This window comes from Diospyros lotus, chromosome 5 (assembly GCF_014633365.1).
Source record: "Diospyros lotus cultivar Yz01 chromosome 5, ASM1463336v1, whole genome shotgun sequence".
Classification (NCBI taxonomy): domain Eukaryota; kingdom Viridiplantae; phylum Streptophyta; class Magnoliopsida; order Ericales; family Ebenaceae; genus Diospyros; species Diospyros lotus.
The window spans coordinates 3,066,201-3,086,932 of NC_068342.1; the positions used below are offsets into that span (position 1 = coordinate 3,066,201).

Consider the following 20,732-nt stretch of genomic DNA (forward strand, 5'->3'; position numbering starts at 1 on the left):
AATAATAAATTTTTATAATAATAAAAATTATATGTAAGGTAAAATAAATAAAATTAAAATTTATTAATAAATAAATAAAAAGGGTAGAGTTAAAACAGACATAAATTGTGAGATAAAATTAAAATAAAAAATAAGTTATTTATATTATAATAGGGACCCGATGGGAAGCTCGGAGATACCCTAACGCCGTAAAAGTGAATACAGAGGGTCCCACCTGTCTCAATCAAAGGGCCCCACCTACCATTCCCATCTACACCCGTCCACGTATCGTAAATGTCATTTCAAACGCTTAATTCAAATATTTAAAGTAATATATTATATATTATATTGTATTCTGCTGTGAACTTGTGATTCGTGTTAACTGTTATGTGATATTTAAGACTAAAAGTTATTCGTGTTTATATCACCGAAACGCTGTCGTTTGGTTGGGTAATAGTATAGAGGTACAGAGCATGGCGTGTCTGTATATACGTGTAAATTTCAGTGCAATTATTAAAACCAACAATTATTCTGTTAGTTGTTTTGCTTTGCTGCTTCTCTCGCTCTCGCCTTCGTTCTCTGATCTCCTCACTCCTGAGCTTGCAGGGACTGGAAGATCAAGCAATGTCGACGGCTTCCTCGGATTTCTCGATCGGTTTGGGCATTTTCTCTTTCCGTGTCTCGGTTCGGGACATTCCGTCGCTCTGAATTTCGTTGAAATTCACTTGATTTCGTCTTGTTTCCGTACGGAGGAATTTAGGGTTTTTGGGATTGGATTTGGGTGAGAAATCTAGTGACTGTGCTCGGATCGGGGCTTGAATTTTCGAGCTTTTGGCAATAATTGCGTATTACTTGGGTTGGGTGGATTTTGAGGTCTGCTTGATGTGCCGAGGGTTGTTTTGGAACTATAAACGGAGGAGCTGCGATTTGTAAGGGTTTGAAGAGTTGAAGGGTGCTTCAGTGGAGCTCTGTTGTAAAAATTGGTGAATTGTTGGTGTAATTGTTCTTGAAGGTTATTGCAGGGCCGTTTCCTTTTCTTTTTGGGATTCTACTTTCTTCTTGGTGTTGGAAATTGTGGCTTGTGGGGGGTGCGAAGGACAGTTTGGTGGTTGAATTTTTGGGATTTGGTGTGTTGTGCAGTTTGGTGGCTCTGCATGCGTAAATCTTGAGGGGGTCCTCTGCTGCTTCGTGGAGGATCCCAGAAATCGCGGTCTTTTGGCCGTGTTTTTCCCTCTTGGTTCTGGATGAGACACTATGGTTCCCCCTTTATTGGTTAACTTTTAAAAGTGAAGTAGAAGAGCTGTCGGATTGGGGCTCCGAGTGGTTTCTTCCGAGCTGAGAAGTAAGGAAGGCCAGCTAATTTTCTTTTGGCCGATTGGTTTTTTGGGACGTGCAATCAATTTTCAAGGAAGATGTTCGGTTTTCCTGCTGATACTGGGCGTGATAACGCATTGGGGTCTGTATTGATACCCACACGATTTGTGTGGCCTTACGGGGGCAGAAGGGTATTTCTTTGTGGCTCATTCACCGGGTGAGTGACTTGAATTATTAACATTTTATGTCAGTGCTACGACTCGTGGTTCCACTTACTTCTATGGTTGGCCAATTCTTCTTCTTCTTCTTCTTCTTCTTCTTCTTATTATTATTTTCCTTCCGATAAGTGTTCTCTTATGTCCTCGCGTGTAATATTATTATTGGCTGCAGTTTGGAGTGTTATATGGATTTTTATGATTTTATCGGATTTCTCAAATGTGCAGTTGGTCTGAGCATATACCAATGTCCCCCATGGAGGGCTGCCCTACTGTATTTCAGGTTATCTACAGTTTATCACTGGGATATCACGAGGTTAATATTCTACATATTACGGTTGTTACAATTTTGATTTAATTTTTCCTGCACTAATTTCTTTTGATACATGTTAATCATAGGAGGACACTGAATTGTCTTATGTTTGGGCGTAAGGTTACTGCTTATTATCATAACTTGTGAGTTTGATCACTTGTAATGAAACATGAAAATCAGTAGAAAAAATATTTTGTTATTGAAAAGACATAGAACTGAAAGGATGAGAACAATTTTGCTTAGACTTTTTAGGAGGATGGATATAATGTTGGAGGGCCATGCGTCAGGGGACACACAAACCTCTTAAGACTCGAGTTCAGGTACTTTTTCAATTGTAATGAATAATTTTGCAAATATGAGAAATATATCATAGCATATTAATTGTTGTTTAATCATTAAGACTCTACTAAAAGCTAATGGTGATTCTTAATGGACCATTTGTGGCACTCCCTGAATAGGGTTCTTTTTTTCTTTTCTTTTTTTTAAAGTTCCTCTGTTTTTATTGTATGCTGTCAGTCATTGAGGAATACTTAAGCTTAGAGGGTGGCCCCTCTTTATTGAAATTATTCCAATTTGAATTAAAATGCACATAATATTTTGCACAACTGCGCATGCATTTTGTGATTTTATATTGTTGCAATATCATACACAATGGAAATGATATGGATGATTGTTTGTACTGAAGACATATTGATTAAGATTACTGAACGATCAAGAAATTCATAGCCGTAAGTCCAGAGATGAGTCCATGAACATAACAATCCTAGAACTGTACCAGCAACTCTGGTATTTACGTTTATTTTTTTTCGTTGTGTGCAGTACAAGTTTTTTGTTGATGGAGAATGGAGGCATGATGAACACCAACGATTTGTAAGTGGAAATTGTGGGGTGGTGAACACTGTCTTCTTAGCTAGGGAACCTGATATGATTCCTGCAATTTATAGTCCAGGGACACCCGGTAGATCTAATATGGATGTGGATAATGATCCATTTCTTCGTTCGGTAAGTGTTTGTCTTACTAGTTACTACTTACAATTATTTGAGTTGCTTTTGTTTTGGGGAGGGGGAGGGGAAATTGTTTACATAACAATAGCACATTGAAGATATCACGCTGTTAGTTCTCATACACAAAAGCTGCATTGACAAGCAAGTTATGTTTGTTGCACATGCTTAATGTTACAACTCCATTTATTCCATCTTAACTTAATCTCAAATGGTGAATGCAATACTTGTATTTTTATTTAGCTACTTAAAGGGTGTGCCTTGGTAGTAGTGTCAAGGCTGCTCTTTCGTGATTGGGAAGTCATGGGTTCGAGTTATGGAATCAATCTATTTGCAAAGCAAAGGTAAAATTGCGACAAAGGTGACTCTCCCCCAACCCTCGCAAAGTGGGGAGCCTTGTGCACTGGGAACTCTCTTGTACACGGCTACTTATTCTTTCTTGAAGTTGATAGTATTTCTTATCTTTGTGGAAACTGTCTTTCTCTGAATCTTTAGTTCCTCTGTTTTGACAAGTAAAATATATTAAGTTGTGCCAAGGGGGCAAAACACTGCATGCATGAGATATACAATGCCAATAGGAGCAAAAAGGCCAAGGAAGCCCAAGTGTTTTTACCTTGTAATGCTTTAATATTGAAATATTTTCTTTCAACCAGTTACTTTAATTTTGAAACATGAGAGCATACGCACATTAATTACTGGTTATTTTTCCAAGAGCAATCATGAAGGACAAGCAGGGCGCTGAAGACCTAGTTAGGTAATGTTGCACCTGGTGATTTGCAGGAAGCAGTACCAAGGATATCTGAGGTTGATATAGAGATTTCTCGGCATCGTATATCGGTCTTCCTGTCAATGCATACTGCATATGATTTGCTCCCTGAATCTGGAAAAGTTAGTAATGATTGCTTATGGGCTTGTTTTTCTTGCTCAATTTATACTGTAGATTGGATCTGTGGTTTTCTTGCTCAACTTAATCTAACATTGCAGGTCATTGTCTTGGATGTGAATCTACCTGTGAAGCAAGCATTCCACATTCTATATGAGCAGGTGTTCTTGTGTACTCTCTATTTTTTGGTTCCAGAAATGTGTTCTTCTACTTCTGTGTGTCTAGGGATGTAAATGGGTCCCCACTTGCCCCATTTAAAATTAAAACAAGTATGAAAACATGATATAGGCATAAGGCTTATTTGAATATTTACTAAAACAAGCATGTAAATGGGGTTAATTGGGGAGCATTTACATCCCCAAGACAGTGTATCATCTTTTAGAAGCTAAGCATATCAAAACTGATCTGGAAAAGGTTGAGTCTCGAAGATTGGAATTGATATGAAGCAAGCAGATATATATTTCCAAGAACTTTAATACAACAATAACAACATACCAAGCCTTTATTCAACCATGTGGGTTTGGCTGCATGGATACATGTGCAATTGATGATAAGCTCCCAAATCTCGCTATTAAAAAAATGGATTAGTCTAGTTTCGCAATTGGATCATGTTTGAATTTACTTGGCTGAATTTTTTGGCTATCATCTTCAGTGAGATGATAAGCTTCAAAATCCCAACCACATTTCTTCCCTATAGATAATGTGTGCACTTTTGCACCTGTACTATCTATGTGATGAAGACATTGAATTTATATTTAGTGCATGCTGAACATGTTATTTTATTTGCAGGGTGTACTTTGTTCATATAAGCTTTGTCGTAAACCTGCTGTCTGTTGTACCTTTGTTCCTTGCTTTCCTAGTTTTCTTGTTTGCAAATTTCTGATGCAATTAGTCAAAATAGAGACTGGCTTAACACGTGGCTCATTATTGAACATTTTCTATTGCTTATGGGTGTCACATTGCACTTTCTCTTAGGCTGGTGTCCATTCCACTGCCAGTAGTCATGTTCACACAGTTTTCTATGCAAATTTCAGGTCCCATTATTGCTTTTGATTGTGGCCTAGATTTGATTTTATGTGATTAAATTGTTTCAGGGAATTCCTGTCGCTCCTCTCTGGGATTGTTACAAGTGTCAGTTTGTGGGGGTTCTTAGTGCATTAGATTTCATCTTAATATTAAGAGAGGTATGTTGGTGATATATATATATATATATTTTCTTACTTTGGCTTTCCATTTTGTGATATCTTTGGTATTGCCATCACTTGGGACTGAACTGTATTCTTCTATATTTTTTATTTGGATTTTATTTATTGCTCATGAATGATCATTCTGCCTAAAATAGCTCCCTACAGTCTAGCTCTGGAGAATGGATGTATTAGTTGTGTACCACATGCATATGGAAAGTAGGCCTATTATTTTTGTTCCCCCCCCCTTTCATATTTGGTTTAAATATTTAGTCGGATCCAAATATGAATTTTAAACAAATTATCTGTTGGGACATAACCTACATAGAAGTCTAGAATTCATGTTGCCGACCCCACATAATGGGATAAAGGCTGGATATATTGTTGTTGTTGTCGTTATTATGGTATTGAATGTCCTGTAAATTGCATTGTTGAGAAGGAGAAGAAGAAAAGAAAATATCTTGTAAATATCATTATGCCATTCTTTTCAAATTCATGCATGACCATAATAAGCACTTTATTTATTCTAAGCTAGTTGGTGTACTTATAATCCTCAAGAAGTCTCATTGATATTATTTCTTACCCTCGATTGATTTATGTTTGGGTATCTATGAGGAGACCTAACAAATGGTGAAAGAGTACTCTAGTGCCCGTTTGCAAGAATAATGGGATGTTTAATTTTTTTTTTAAATAGTAGAGAAATTAAGCAATTGAGATATGAAACTTTGATAGAGGGTAATTGAGTGAGTGTAAAGAACAAAAACTAATGTCTTTGAGGATCGATTTTCATGCCTAGTAGGTCAATAGTGGAAGTTTTTTACTTGTTGAGGCATAAAAGGATTTATATATGTCTTTAGAGAAAGCTTAAAATTAAGTCCCTTGGATGTTTTGCGAAGGGTTTTAGAGAAGCAGAGAGTTTAGGTCGCTTATACAACATGTACCGAGCACAAGCACTTGTTAGAACTTATGGAAGAGATATTGTGACTTTTTCAGTTAATATTCGACTACATTGAGGATATGCACTAAGCCCTTGTCTTCTTTTTTTTTTTTTAATTTTTTTTATCTAGTGATGGATCAATTTATTAAGCACATTCAATAAGAGGTGCCTTAGGTAAAACATTGTCTTGGGCAGCTAGGAAGATACAGGTTGTGGTTCGATGTTATTTGGTGCTCTTTGGATCCATCTGAGACATTGTAGGGCTTTTGAATAGTTTTAGTGGTTGTCAGTTGGTAAGAGCTAAAGGAAGGTGGGGAGGAACTCTGTATTTTATCTGGACAACACGGGGAAGTGAATTCCATATCTACGAGGATGATGAGGTGTTTTTTGGTGTTTCCTCCTGTATTTTGGTTTCTGAGGAGCTTTTTGGGTGTCTCCTCCTGTATTTAGGTTTCTGAGGAACTCTTATCCACTAGGTGATATATAGTTCTTACCAAAAAAGAAAATGTTCCTGTTCATTTAAGTTGGATATAGCTGTTGATGTACAGAAGTAATATCCTTTTCTGACACCTTTTTTAATGAATGTGATTTACCCATTGCATGGAATGACAAAAATGACAGACAAAAATAGAGAAGTGGATCCAACAATGACAGATAAATAACTTAGATGGTGTATCCTTGCAAATAGAATTTGGAGTTATGAAATGAGTAATGAATAGAATTGGGTCCATGATTTTTGGCAGCTAGTGCAAGATTGTGCCTGCAGTGCTGAGAATCCAGAATAGTGGAGCAATGGAAAATTGTAACTTTGGTCTAGTTCATTCAAGATGATGATGAATTTGGGAAGGTATCACCCATATTTGGGTCTTTTTGTCAAGTAACATAAAAACTATGTGGGTTTTTGGGGCCTCCAGGCAAAGACCAGGACATAAAAGAGCCTATGCGCAGGGTTCCTATAACTGGATTGTGCTCAAGTGGGATTCATGGTTTTTGGCAGTGGTAGTTGGGTAACCAGAAGGTTTAGGTTTGTAGTTTCCCACTCCCCTTAACGTTTACTTTTGTGGTTCCCTATATGTGTAATCTGTACTTGGATTATGCACCCTTTGCACCTCTTTTTTTTTTTTCCTTCTTACTTGAACAAGAAATAAAACAGAAAGTACAGCCTGGTCTATTGCTAAAACAATCATTCTCAATTAGGGGGAAAAATACCATCAAGATCTTACAAAACCATCTTATTTCCTCAAACACTAAAACTTAGTTAATCTCCAGAACCACATTCATTTGGATTTATGATTGAGCATCCCATTAGAATCTAACATGCTTCTTTATCCCCTCGGACCCCTCCAAATTGGTTTAGTTACTTCATGGACTACCACATAATGGATGTGAGGTGCAATTCCCAATCTCTATTTACAATACAAGAAGTAGATTAAACAAGAATTCATGAGGCTTCTGTGAGGATAGTGGATGGAATGCAACAAGTTTTTAACAAAAGAGTTTAGGGATGAAACAAGAAAAACTTAGTGGGAGCTCTTAGGTATAATATGAGTTATAAGGGTCTTACAGAAAATAAGACCATAGATAGAAATGATTGATGAGCTAAAATTCTTGTAGTTGACCCCGCATAGTGGGTTAAGGCTTGATATTATTCACTGTGTTTTAATCCCACGAGCTTTATGTTGGTTGTCGGCTACCTATCAGAAGTAAATTTAAGTAGATAGAATTAAAAAATGGCATAATTCATGGATCTATAAGAAGCTCACATAATCTAGTTAAGGCTTGATATTATTCACTGTGTTTTAATCCCACGAGCTTTATGTTGGTTGTCGGCTACCTACCAGAAGTAAATTTAAGCAGATAGAATTAAAAAATGGCATAATTCATGGATCTATAAGAAGCACACATAATCTAGTTCTTAGTCTTAGTAGAGATGTTTCCTTTGGGGGAAAGAGTGATGCAGTTTAATGGCTGATTGGGCACTTGCAACTTTTGAACAACACACTACATTTTCTTCTAAAACACATGCATATGCATTTGCACTGAAGCTTTCTATGTATCAAATCCAGCTTGGCAATCATGGTTCAAATTTGACAGAGGAAGAACTTGAGACACATTCAATATCAGCTTGGAAAGAGGGAAAATCTCATATTAACAAACAAGTTGATGGCAGTGGCAGATCATACCCAAGATGTCTTATTCATGTAAGTGATTCTTGTTGTGATGTTCCAACTCCAACCTTCAATGGCATGGATTTATTGATACATTTCCAAGCTTTCTGGTTTGATATATATATGCATGTATAAAATATTTTGGTTTACGAAACATTCCATTATACAAATAAAGCTACCAAATAAAAAGAAAAAAAATCATAAATTTTACCTAGAGACATGAATTTTGGATATGACTTAACACTAATTTTTTTCAAGAAACACTTAGGTGGTGTTCTCTTCGTGTTTCAGTTTTGAGTTTTAAATTCATTTTCACTCTTGTGTTTTGAGTGTTTGTTTTGAGATTTTTGAAAACGTGTTCTTTTTATCATTTTGTAAAACTATTTCTCAAAATAGAAAATTGAAAAACGCGTTTATTTTAGAATTTTGAGAAAAATTATTTTATGATATTTTATTCAATAAACAACCTAAACTAGCCACAATTGCTGCCACCAGTAGTTGTTGGTGTCCACCGTCGGCCAAAGATTCCCACGATTAGAGCATACCATTTAGAAACGCCAAGCCAAGGGGGTTAACATTAACAAAAATGAGCCAAATTTAACGGGCTGGATTTTCATAGATCTAATTTTTAATTTTTGGTTAAAACTAAAAAATGCATTGTTAGTCGCCACTGGCCACTGTGGCTGGCGATCAGAGGCAACCACCCTCAACCTTATTGACCAACATACTAGCAAAATCCAACGACCGAATCTCTATAGATCTAAGTTTAAATTTTTGGCCAAACCCAACACCCGCATAAATGCACTGGCAGTTGCCACCGACCACTGTGACCGGTGGTTTCCGGCAATCAGATGCAACCACCCAACACCCTTATCCCCATCGACCAACATACCCAAAAACCAACAAGATCTAACGACCGAATCTCCATAGATCTAAGCTTAAACTTTCGGCCAAATCTAACACCCCTGAATATATACATACATACATATATATATATATGTACAGTGGCGAAAATGAATAAAGAGAGAGAGTCGATCTAAAAAAGGGCAAAGAAGATGAAGAGGCAGTGGCCGAAAATCACAGAGGAGGCGGAGATGCAGTGGTTGTGGCGCTTAACAGTGGCTGAGCGTAATGGTGAAGGAGGTGGTGGTCGGGCCTCAACGGTGGTTATTGGGCGATGATGGTGATGTAGATGTGATGATTGGAAAGGCCTTGGCCGTCGATGGCAGTGGCGGTGGATGGCCGCCTGGAGAACGGAGAGGATGAGGACATGGTTGAGTAGGCGATGAGTGCGCGCAGAGAGAGAGAGAGAGAGAGAGAGAGAGAGAGAGAGAGAGAGGTGTCTGTTTTTTGCATTTTGGATTTTTCAGCATGTTTTGGATGAAAACACTCGATGTTTTGGGTTTCCTTTACAAATTTTTTTCTTGTTTTCGAAAATACGTTTTTGAAAACAGCAAAGTAAACACATTTTCACTGTTTTGAAAAATTAAAAACTGAATATGGTTTGAAAACAACAAAGAGAACATGCCCTTAGTGTTGAACTTCATTTTGAATGTTGGCTTAGCTATTTTTTCACTTCTATGACTTTGGTATTTTTTTTAAGCCATAATAATAATAATAATATTATTATTATTATTATTAAGTACTATCATTTCGTGCTTAGGATTTGGACCCCTTAATTGTAATAAGGCCTTTATGTTAGGAAGGTGACAATCATAGTCATTTAGGATCTTTATTTTTATGTATTTCAAGTTAATGTGCTACTAGACAGATTTATATATGTCATATCCAGTGCCAAGGTAGTTCAATATACAGAACATACATAATTGTTAGTAGGGACACCAGGCTCTAATTTTGCTTTGGTTATTTTAAAAGTTTTCTGTAAGGACATTAGTAGGTCTATGCCAGTGCTAGAGGTACTGACAAGGGCGATGGTAGAATTATGGGAAGGAATTCTGTAGTTGTCGTGAGAAAGAGAGAGAGAGAGAGAGAGAATAACAGAAAAGAGAGAGAGAAGACAAATCAGAATATTCTCATTGATTGCCTTTGGGAGTGTGTGGCTCTTACATTTATAGGTGGTTAGGGGTTTCTAGAAGGCATCCCCTGCCACGACAGCTTGTAACGGCTTTAGTACGCCTACTTAGCATAATGGAAATAACATAAATTTTAAGTAATAGCCCCGCGTATGCCACATGTTCATGCTTGCATTTCTGATAGATAGGACACCCTAGCACAAAGGCAGTAACCTCCTCTTTCATCCTAGGCCAAAAGAATATTTGCCTTACCTTGTTGTAGGTGACATTCAAGCCTGAGTGTCCTCCAATGGGTGATGCATGCAGAGCTTGCAAAATTCTTTCCCTAAGCCAGTGGTCTTCTCCAATCACCAGCTTCCCTTTGTACCTTAGTAGCTCTACCTTTAGGGTATATCCCTTATGCTCTGTTAGCTCAGCTGCCAACTAAGTAATAAGGTCTCTAGCCCAAGTTGATTGCTCATAACTCCCTGATACCTCCTTAATCCAGTTAGGGACTACCATTGATATGGCTTAGCCCTCTTCTTTTTCCTCCCTTCTAGACAGCACATCAAACACTGTATTCTCTTTGCCTTTTTTGTACTAAATGGTGTAGTCCAGCCCAAGCAACTTGGTCACCCCCTTTCTTTGGAGTTGCGTGTGTAGCCTTTGTTCCCCTAGGAATCCCCTTAACTCCTTGGTGGTCTTGGGAATCGACCACTTCACCATAGCCGTGATTTTCTTATGATCTGTAGTCACTCCCTCACTTGTGATTATGTGTCCTAGGTATTCCATCTTCCCTTCTGCAAAGGTACATTTGGACTTCTTTACAAACAATTGGTTGGATTTGAGGACTTGGAAGGTGGTTTTGAGATGGTTTTAGTGTTGTTCCAAGTTAGGGCTATACACTAAAATGTCATTAAAGACTAAGATGAATTTTCGGAGATAGGGACTAAACACATGGTTCATCAGTGCTTGGAAGGTGGCTGGAGCATTGGTTAGGCCAAAAGGCATAACCCGAAATTCATACAATCCTTGGTGAGTACGAAATGCGATTTACGAAATGCGATTTTGGGAATGTTTGAACAATTCATTTGGATTTGGCCACTCCACCATAGCCGTGAGTTTCTTAGGATCTATAGTCACTCCCTCACTTGTGATTATGTGCCCTAGGTATTCTACCTTCCCTTTTGCGGAGGTACATTTGGACTTCTTTACAAACAATTGGTTGGATTTGAGGACTTGGAAGGTGGTTTTGCAATGGTTTTAGTGTTGTTCCAAGTTAGGGCTATGCACTAAAATGTCATCAAAGACTAAGATGAATTTTTGGAGATAGGAACTAAACACATGGTTTATTAGTGCTTGGAAGGTGGCTGGAGCATTGGTTAGGACAAAAGGCATTACTCGGAATTCATACAATCCTTGGTGAGTACGAAATGCAATTTTGGGAATGTCTAAACAATTCATCCGGATTTGGTGGTACCCGGATCTGAGATCAAGTTTTGAGAAGATGGTTGCCCCTGCTAGTTCATCTAGCAAGTCATGGATAATGGGAATGGGGAATTTGTTTTTTATGGTGCGGGAATTCAGCTATCTATAATCGACACAAAATCTCCTACTCCCATCTTTTTTCTTAACAAGAAGAACAGGGGATGTGAAGGGGCTTTGGTTGGGTTGGATTATGTTCTTGGAAAGCATGACTTTAACTAGGCATTCAATCTTTGCTTTCTAAAAGGGAGAGTATCGATAGGAACAGACATTTAGAGGTTCTGTGTTAGGCTTTGGGTGGATAGTATGTTCTAAGAAACAATTAGGAGGTAGGGATGAAGGCTCTAGGAATAAGTCCTCTAATTCAACCAATAAAGAGTGTAAAGAGTTATTGAGGGTTACCTTGCTTGGGGATCCGGTGAGGGCGTCTAGCTTGAATCATTGGTGGTTCTTTGTTTCGGACTTGCCATTCCCCATGCCTTCCTCATCCACCTCAATAGCTATTACAAAATGCAGTTGGACTATAGCTACATCTTCATGCTCAAATAGCCTTTGCAGGTGACTTCTTGAAATGGCCCTACATTCTCCTCCTTCTATACATTCGGTTAACTTCAATCTCCTTCCTTCTTTCTCAAAGGTCACCTCTAAGGTGTTGAAATCAAAGATCAAAGGACTCACCGTCCTCATCCAGTCCACTCCCAACACGATTTGACACCCACCCAGTTGCAGGATCCTTAGATTTGCTGAAAATTCATACCCCTGCATTCTCCATGTAAACCCCTAACATTTGTACCTACTGATCATTCGGTGGCTGTTGGCCACGGTCACTGAAAAGGGTATGGTGGTCTACAGTACACACGAGAGTTCCTTGGCTGTATTCTCATCCAAGAAACTATGTGTGTTCCCACTATCAATGAGCACAATCAACTTCTTTCTCCCTACCGTCCCTTTAATTTAGATCACCTTTTCCTAGGGGTGGCCGTCCAAGGCATGAAGGGAAATTTGTCCTCCTTTCTCTTCTTCTTCGGCATTTTCTTTTACTTCTTGCTCCTTTGTTTCTTCCTCTGCTTCTTCTTCTTCCTTGTCTTCTAGCCCATCCATCTGCATCAACTGCTTCCTACTTAGGTGTCCAGGGGTGTACTTCTCACCACATTTGAAACATAGCCCCATCTGTCTCTTTTGGTCCATAGTGAGGGATCTCACTGGGGAAGCCTAGATGGGTGCTCTGGGTAAGTAGCCCCCCTTGTTCATCTGGGAGGTTCCCCCCCTGTACCCTTTCCTCGGACTCTGCCAACCCCCTCCTGCTCCTTTGGACGAGATCTTGTGCTTCCTCACGAAAGCTTCCAAGGAAAGCTTGCATAGCTGAGCCTTCTCTACAACCTACCTCAAAGTGGTGGGTTGTAACATCTTAACCATCGGTCTGAGTTCCTTGTTCTACCCACTGACGAAACTTGACACAAAGTAATGCTCATCGAGTGTGGGATGAGCATGGCTGATCATAGACTTAAGCTCCTCGAACTTGGCTTGGTATTCTTCAGCTGTTCCTTTTTTGCTTTAACTTGTTGAATTGTTCCACCACGTTCGTTAAACTCCCCTCTCTAAATCAGGCACAAAACTCCTCTACGAACTCCAGCCACCTCAAAACTCATTCCTCTGTCCACTCCAACTTTGGAACCATGCATCAGCTATGTCATTTAAGTACGTCGCCATATTTACCTTGTTTTCCTCTGCCACCTGTAGTGATAGAAGAAGCGTTTGCTTCTTTTGATCCACCACCGAGGTTTCTCCCCTTCAAACACTGGAATCTCCAGTTTAGGCATGAGGGTATTAAGCTGGTTTGCTACATTTCCTCTTGGGACGGCCTCTGGAGCGAACTCCATCTGCTCTTCATGCCCCTGTCTTCCCTTAGCTCTGAGGATGATTGGGACGACAGCTGCTCAAGGTGGGAAATCCACTGGCAATGGGTTGTCTAGAGAAAATGGCCAACACAACATTCAGTTGTTGGCTCAACCCCGAGAATTCCTCTTGTAGATGTGCGAAATCTCCTCTTAAGTACCTTTCGACCTCTAAAACATCTGGTTGGATACGACTTAGATCTTCTTGGGTGTTCCTGAGCCCCATTTCTACAATTTCCAGTCTCTCATCAACTTGTTCATGGCCTTGCCTTACCCCTTTTCTATGACATCCAATCGTGACTCCAATTGCTTCATACAAGTCCCTTCAGCCATGTTTTCTGGCCGGCGATCGTTGGCTTTGATACCAATTGTCAGTGCTTGAGGTATTGGCAATGGCGATGGTAGAATTCCGAGAAGGAATTCTATAGTTGTCGTGAGAGAGAGAGAGATGATAATAATAGAAAAGAGAGAGAGATAATAATAATAGAAAAGAGAGAGAAGGCAAATCAAAATATTCTCATTGATTGCCTTTGGGAGAGTGTGGCTCTTACATTTATAGGTTGTTATATTTTGGGTTGCTGGAACTAATTTCTTGGACAGAAATTCTACCACACTTACTCTCACACACTCACGGATTTGATCTAAGGAATAGATTTAATAGAATCAACAGAAAATAAAACAGAAAACAGAATTAAACCAAACAAGAAACACAAACCACACATCCACAAGAACATCAAGATTATCCTGGTTCATGCCATGTGAATGGCACTACATTCAGCCTCTAAGATCCTCCCGAGAGCAGTCTTTATTTTCAAAAATCGATCAGTACAGTAGTGACCCTTCTCTCCCTTCTATTCCCGAGCGCCCCAATTGTTTTCCCCCAAGATTACAAAGCTAACAGCCCTAGCCTTTTCCTCAGAAACAATCAGCACTCGTTACAAACAGAAAAATGAGAACTCTCTCTCCATTTGCTACCCCTTGCCCTCTATTTATAATAGTGGGTGGATATCCCAATGAATATTATTAGATATTTACAGTTTAACCCCCAAACTATAACTAATTACAGTTTGGGTTACAACTTCTATCTAAAATCTTCAAAAGGAACTCTAGCGAACTGCCATCATTCACTGCTACTGCCATCATCTTCTTCTTATATCATATACTTGAGACAACCTTTAACATTGGTGGTTAGGGGTCTTCTAGAAGGCATCCCCTGCCATGACAACCTGTAACGGCTCTAGTACGCCTACTTAGCATAATGGAAATAACAGAAATTTTAAGTAATAGACCATTCTACCCTAGGAGCGTGACAGTCTATGATTTTTACTTAGTGTTGAGATCTGGTGTTTTCAAGCCATAGTCTAAAAAAAGGCAAGGATAGAGCAGTAAGCTATAACTCATCTGCAAAATGCCAATAGCCTATAAGCACCCATGTAGAACCTCACTCTTCACATTGATCAGAGTGAAAGCATAAATAAACTGATAGTGTGGTCATTGTTTATTAGTATTTTTATTTGCTTTGGAGCATATGCACAACAGCATAGCACTTGTACGTCCTAAATTCAAATCCCTACCCCGTTGGCTGCAAAACACTAAAAAATTGTAATCAGCACTTATCTGTCCTGCATCTAATTGTCTAAGAAGGTGTTTGGCTAGGCTTAAAAGCTGGTCAGCACCAGCTTTAAAGCTGTAGGTCTGCTTTTTTAGATGAGTTGAAGTGTCTGGATTAACCAAATGTTGCCTAGCTTAAAAGCTACAGGATTAGTGTTTTTGAAAAGCTAAAGAGGGGTAGCTTTTCAATTTTGAAGCTTAAAAGCTAAAGAGAAAAAACTGATTTTGACCAAGTAAAAGACTATTCTACCCTCAAAACAAATTAAAAAAATTCCAATCATGTCCCTAATATCCCAAACCTGCAGATCTCTTTCTTCTCGTCTCCCTTTTCCTCTCTCCCCTTGTTTGATCTCCGGTGTTGCTGCCTTATCTCCATGTTGCAGCTAGATGCCAACCGCCAACACCAAATGAAGAAGAAGAAGCAGCAGCATGGTGAAAGGAGGAAGGCAAAGCAGCAGCAGCCAAAGGAAGAAGACGGAGCAGCAATTGGTCGCCACTGGTCATTCCTCCATCTCTCTCTCTCTCACTCTCTCTTTTGGTTCCAGATTGCTGGAACCTGTTGCAGTGACGACAGTTTCCAGCGATTTGGAAGCCATCAGCACAATGGTGTTCCAGATCTGGAACCCATTGTGCCGGTGGGTTCAGTCAGAATCTCTGGTTCCAGTGGCAATGGGTTCCAGCGGCCACTGGTTCCAGTTGCTGGCAGAACCCATCACCAGTGAGTTTCAGTCACTCTCTCTCTTCCCCCTTGTGTCTGTCTGTCTCTATCTCTCTCTCCCCCAGCATTATCAGAGACGGGCAATTTCCAGTGTTGTAGCCAATTGCGGGCGAGCAACCCCATTGCCGGCAGATATGGTTATATGTATATATTTTTAATGTATTTATTTACACAAATAGTGATATGTCCTTTTTTGGTCATTTTACAACTTTTCACAACTTATAAGTTTTTCTTTTGCCAAACACACAATTTTATAACTAATGGTTTAAAGCACATTTTATCCAAACACTTTATTAGCTTAAAGCACTATATAACTTAAGGCTTTGAACAGCTTTAAGCTAAAGCTAAACTTAAAGCTCTATTTAAAAAAATCCTAGCCAAACAGCCTCTAAGTGGTAACATGTGTAGCTAAAAACCTCCTCTTTTTTTATCCACTGGTCTCACGAAGAATTTTATTTGCTGCAAAATGCTTTCAATAGGGTACTCTCTTTCTAATCAGATTTTAAATCTGTTTAAAATGATTTGCTTATGGAAAAAATAAAAAAGAAAAGACAAAGAAGAAAAGAGAATTTGTTTTAAATGATTTTCCTGTGTTCTTGTTTTAAATCTGTTTCTTTTCAGGTGCAAACAATGTGTATGCAGGCCTTAATATTCCCGAAGAGATGTTAGGATGTTCATATAGATTTACTTTGAATAAAAACCCATTGGTTCCTAAAATTTTCTAGGTATATTTGTTCTAATATGAACAGCTACTGTAATGTGCAGTCTGGGCCTCATGATTCTCTAAAAGATGTTACTTTGAAGATATTGCAAAACAAGGTGGCTACAGTTCCCATTATCCATTCTTTTTCACAGGATGGTTCATTTCCGCAGCTTCTACATCTGGCTTCTCTCTCTGGCATACTAAAATGTAAGCTTTCTGTTTTCCTGGTATATTGGTTGAGGGTATGCACTTTGTTGCTGACATGAGGACCTACTTTTCAGGTATTTGCAGGTATTTTAAACATTCTTCTAGCTCATTGCCCATTCTTCAACAACCAATTTGTTCACTTCCTCTGGGCACGTGGGTTCCAAAAATTGGGGAATCAAATGGAAGGCCATTTGCAATGCTGAGATCGAATGCATCTCTTAATGCTGCCCTATCCTTGTTAGTCCAAGGTGACTCCCTCTTTCCTATATGCATTTATCATGTTGGCTTTGATGGTATATTTCTAAAATCTAATTCTGTGGTTCTTTTAATTGTGTATTAGCCTTTCGCATATTTTTCAATCTTTGGAAAGGGTTGTGGGTCATTGGGTCAACTGGATTTATATCAGTATTGAACTTTGACATTATAATTACATCATAAATATATAAAAAATTCTGTCGACTATTTGGAATATTTTCCTTTATCTCATGATTCCTTAACTAAAGGGTTGCATCAAGAAGGGCATATATAAAATTTTGCTAGATTGTTCTTTTGCATGGATTTACATTTTAAATTTGACTTTTAGAAGTCAATTGACATTATGAATGACGTGCCACCGACATTATCTTGGTTAGGATAAGGTGTAGTTAATGATGATGATGATTTGAAATATTTTCCTTTCGGTGCAAGGAAATATAATAAATTTTACATAATCACAGTTAGCAATTAGACCATCCATGTATAACTTCAAAGGATGATAAAACCATCACTTGTTGGGCAAGCCTGTTTAACAAATTATGTTTGGTGAAGTCTTGCAAGTGCGATAAATTCTACAAGGACTAAAGTTGGCAAGAGTAACACAATGAAGTTGCAAGCAAAAGGTTCAATGTTGTCCGACCTAAAATATGAATTGGTCACATGCTCTAATCCAAATTATAGGACAGTATCCACACATTATCCTTATTGACATTATCAAACAACATATGTGCATATGGTCCACCATACCGTGTCAGCAGCTCATGCCTTCTGCTGTGCTTTCACTGCAAAAGGAGATTACAAGACATGTTGGTGTTATAAAAATTTAATAGAAATGAAAGTGGTGGAGATAGATTGATTAGAGGCGTTAGGCAGAAGTTGTACATAGACCAGTCAACAATAACGACTATAAAATGGGAGTAGAATTTCACATGATCTTCTGGGATGAGGTACCTTTTACTCCCATGTGAGATTTCGCTAGAATCCATGCAAAGAACAGTTATAGTTCTTGCTTTTGTGAGATGAGACTCGCTCCTCTATTCATCATTGGTTGTCTATAATTTGGAAATATGTATCTTTCTGCAACGGCTGCTGGATACTAGAGTTTTACATTCCAGAACTATTTCCACATTGTGCGACACTGAATAGAATGACACAACAAACAGGTGAATTTCTTACTCAGGCTGGCCAATGCATAAATGACATAGATGTGAAGGGGGAAAGCTTGACATCTTGATGGACTCGTACTTCGAACTACCTTTCTACCCAGCTTTTATCAATGCACATTCTGAGTTAGGCACCACTTTGTTCTAAAGGAAAATTTACTGCAACCCAACGCATACCATGGACAATATACTAGGAACAAACATCATCAGAAGAAAGCAGCCAAGTCTTGAGTTCTTGCACTGTACTTCCTATTTTTACCATAACTTCATTCCAAGTGGATTTGTATTATTAAGTCTCTAATGCTTATTAGTGATTGGGCTTCTCAATTGGTGTTATTTTATGAACAAATAATTGTTGCATATGATTTCTCGTCCATTAAGGTCTACTTTTAGTGGTTTTTGTTTTTTACGACTTTTGGTTGCATGCTATATAATCTTCTTTCGAATAAGATATAAAATATCATCTGGTTGGTGCTTTCTATCATTTTCATATTTTCTTACATATGAGTACACCATTTTTGCAGCTGAAGTTAGTTCAATACCTATAGTAGATGATGATGACTCACTGCTGGACATATATTGTCGAAGGTAATATTCTGTTGTGCTGCCAATTTTTTTAGATTATATTAATTATATTTTAGATGTAGGCATTTGAATTTCTGTACTGAAGCTCATGGTTTCTTCTTGTCTTGCTTGAACAGTGATATAACTGCTTTGGCAAAAGACAGGGCATATGCACAGGTTTGCCTGGAAGAACTGAGTATTCACCAGGTATTGCTCGAAGTTTTTTTCCTAAATAAGTGTCTTAATTTGTTCTAGAGTTTGTATATACATGAGGGAAATTTACATTTAGGAAGGTCATATGTTATGAACAAAATATGGAAACGGGGATATTAGGTGATTGCAGATGTTAGTATAGTATTAGACTTTTACAAATCAGTTGACAGCCACAACAACAATTACAGGCCTTAATCCCATTAGGTGATGTAGGCTACATGAGTTCTAGATCTCTAACCATCTCTATCCATTGCCATATCTTGTATAAGGCCATTTATCCTACATCTACAGGTTTCCCACTAACCATTTCTTTGGCCTTTATCTCTCTCATTTGTTACGTACGTCCTCCATTTCTTCCACTTACTTTATAAGTGTTTCTATCAATTTTCTTCTCACATCCAAACAATCTTAATTGTGACTGCCTCCACCTTATCTTTGGTAGGTGACACCCCAACCTCATTACATATGATCTCATTTATTATTTTGTCTTTTCTTGTATGGCTGCAGATCCACTGTAATATTTTCATCTTAATTATGTTCGTATTTTGCACATGTTGACAATTAACTATCCAACATTTTGAGCCATATGCTAGTCTTAAAGATTATTCCTTGCAAAGGTGGAGTATCATGTCCAAATAATTTCCACCACTTATTTGGGAAGCATACCGTATAAATGTAAACAATATATTTATACACTTAAGAAATATGTTTATGAACTTAATACTGCTCTTTAGATGAACTTAATAAAACTTTATCTCCTTCATTGCCTTCTGATCATCTGATTGAACAAATACTTCTGTGTTTAAGTAATATCAAAGAAGCTACTCCTAAATTCAAATTCCTGATAAAAATGTTCCTCATATACCAAAGTATGACTAAGGAAATAAATTCATCGACCTCCACGCATATGACAGGAAAATTTGGTTTTTCCTCTATATTCTATTTTAAACTTTCAGGCTTTGCAGCTGGGGCAAGATTCAAGTTCTCCATATGGGTTTGTTAGTGGGCAGAGATGTCAGATGTGTTTGAGATCTGATCCTTTACATAAAGTGATGGAGCGTCTCGCAAACCCCGGTACTTATTTTTCTGTGTTTGCTTCTCTTTATTTGTCAACAACCAAAAAAAGAAACTTTTTTTTTTTTTTATGTTTAAATTTACCATTTCTCATTTTGAAATTAAAGTTTCTCAATTAGGTCACAACATGATAATTTATGTCAACTTCTTCTTCCCTTGTTTGTTTGGAATTTAACTTCTGACCAATCTGTGGCATAAAATTCAGGGGTTAGAAGGCTTGTAATTGTGGAAGCTGGCAGCAAGCGTGTAGAGGGCATTGTTTCACTAAGTGACGTGTTCCGCTTCTTGCTGAGTTAGCTCAGATCATCGGTCGATAACCTCACACTAAAGGGTAGTAGACGATGGATCTGGAGAAGATACATTTAGCTTCACTTGACACTTTGTCTGCCATGCCTACCCCCATCCGCCTTTCTCTGGGTTGGTCTGGAACTCAATTGCTAGATGGGCCTGGAATTTCCGAGCCCTCCTACCTACCAATTCTTAGGAATGAATTCCAAAAGATTAGAAAAATCTGTAAATTGTGAACTTTACTCTTCCCCTTCCCCACCTTTCCTTTTTCTCAATCCTTTCTATTAACCACATTATTGGCAACTCAGTACATGCTGCCATGTCATGTTTGTCTCTTTACTGCTCACAAAGAAGTGGGAAAAGAGCTGGAGTAAGTTTGTAGCTTGTCCATTAAAAGAGTTGAGAGTTGATATCCTCCACTTAACGTCATTTTTGTTGTATCATCATCGCCCTGCCATTCCATTTGCTGGTTTAGGAGGTTATTGGATCTTTCTCTCTTTCTTTCTTATTTAATTTTCAGTTGTTCGTGTGATGTGCGAGAATGCATGA

At 38.3% G+C, this 20,732-nt stretch overlaps 1 protein-coding gene across 3 annotated transcripts; it reads left to right on the forward strand.

The window, feature by feature from the left end:
• Window positions 1-503: 503 nt before the first annotated feature.
• LOC127801439 (sucrose nonfermenting 4-like protein) lies at window positions 504-20,607 on the forward strand. 3 transcript variants are annotated; one of them, XM_052336604.1, is made up of 13 exons: window positions 504-1,510; window positions 1,737-1,824; window positions 2,641-2,823; window positions 3,604-3,711; window positions 3,808-3,867; window positions 4,801-4,890; window positions 7,894-8,028; window positions 16,482-16,626; window positions 16,701-16,874; window positions 18,569-18,632; window positions 18,746-18,815; window positions 19,778-19,895; window positions 20,101-20,607. In XM_052336604.1, exons 1-13 carry the CDS (start codon window positions 1,392-1,394, stop codon window positions 20,190-20,192), a joined length of 1,446 nt encoding a protein of 481 aa, XP_052192564.1. In that variant the 5' UTR covers window positions 504-1,391; the 3' UTR covers window positions 20,193-20,607. The 3 variants fall into 3 exon arrangements, with proteins under 3 accessions (XP_052192564.1, XP_052192565.1, XP_052192566.1); XM_052336605.1 differs by having other exon boundaries at window positions 19,787-19,895; XM_052336606.1 differs by lacking the exon at window positions 7,894-8,028.
• Window positions 20,608-20,732: the final 125 nt, after the last annotated feature.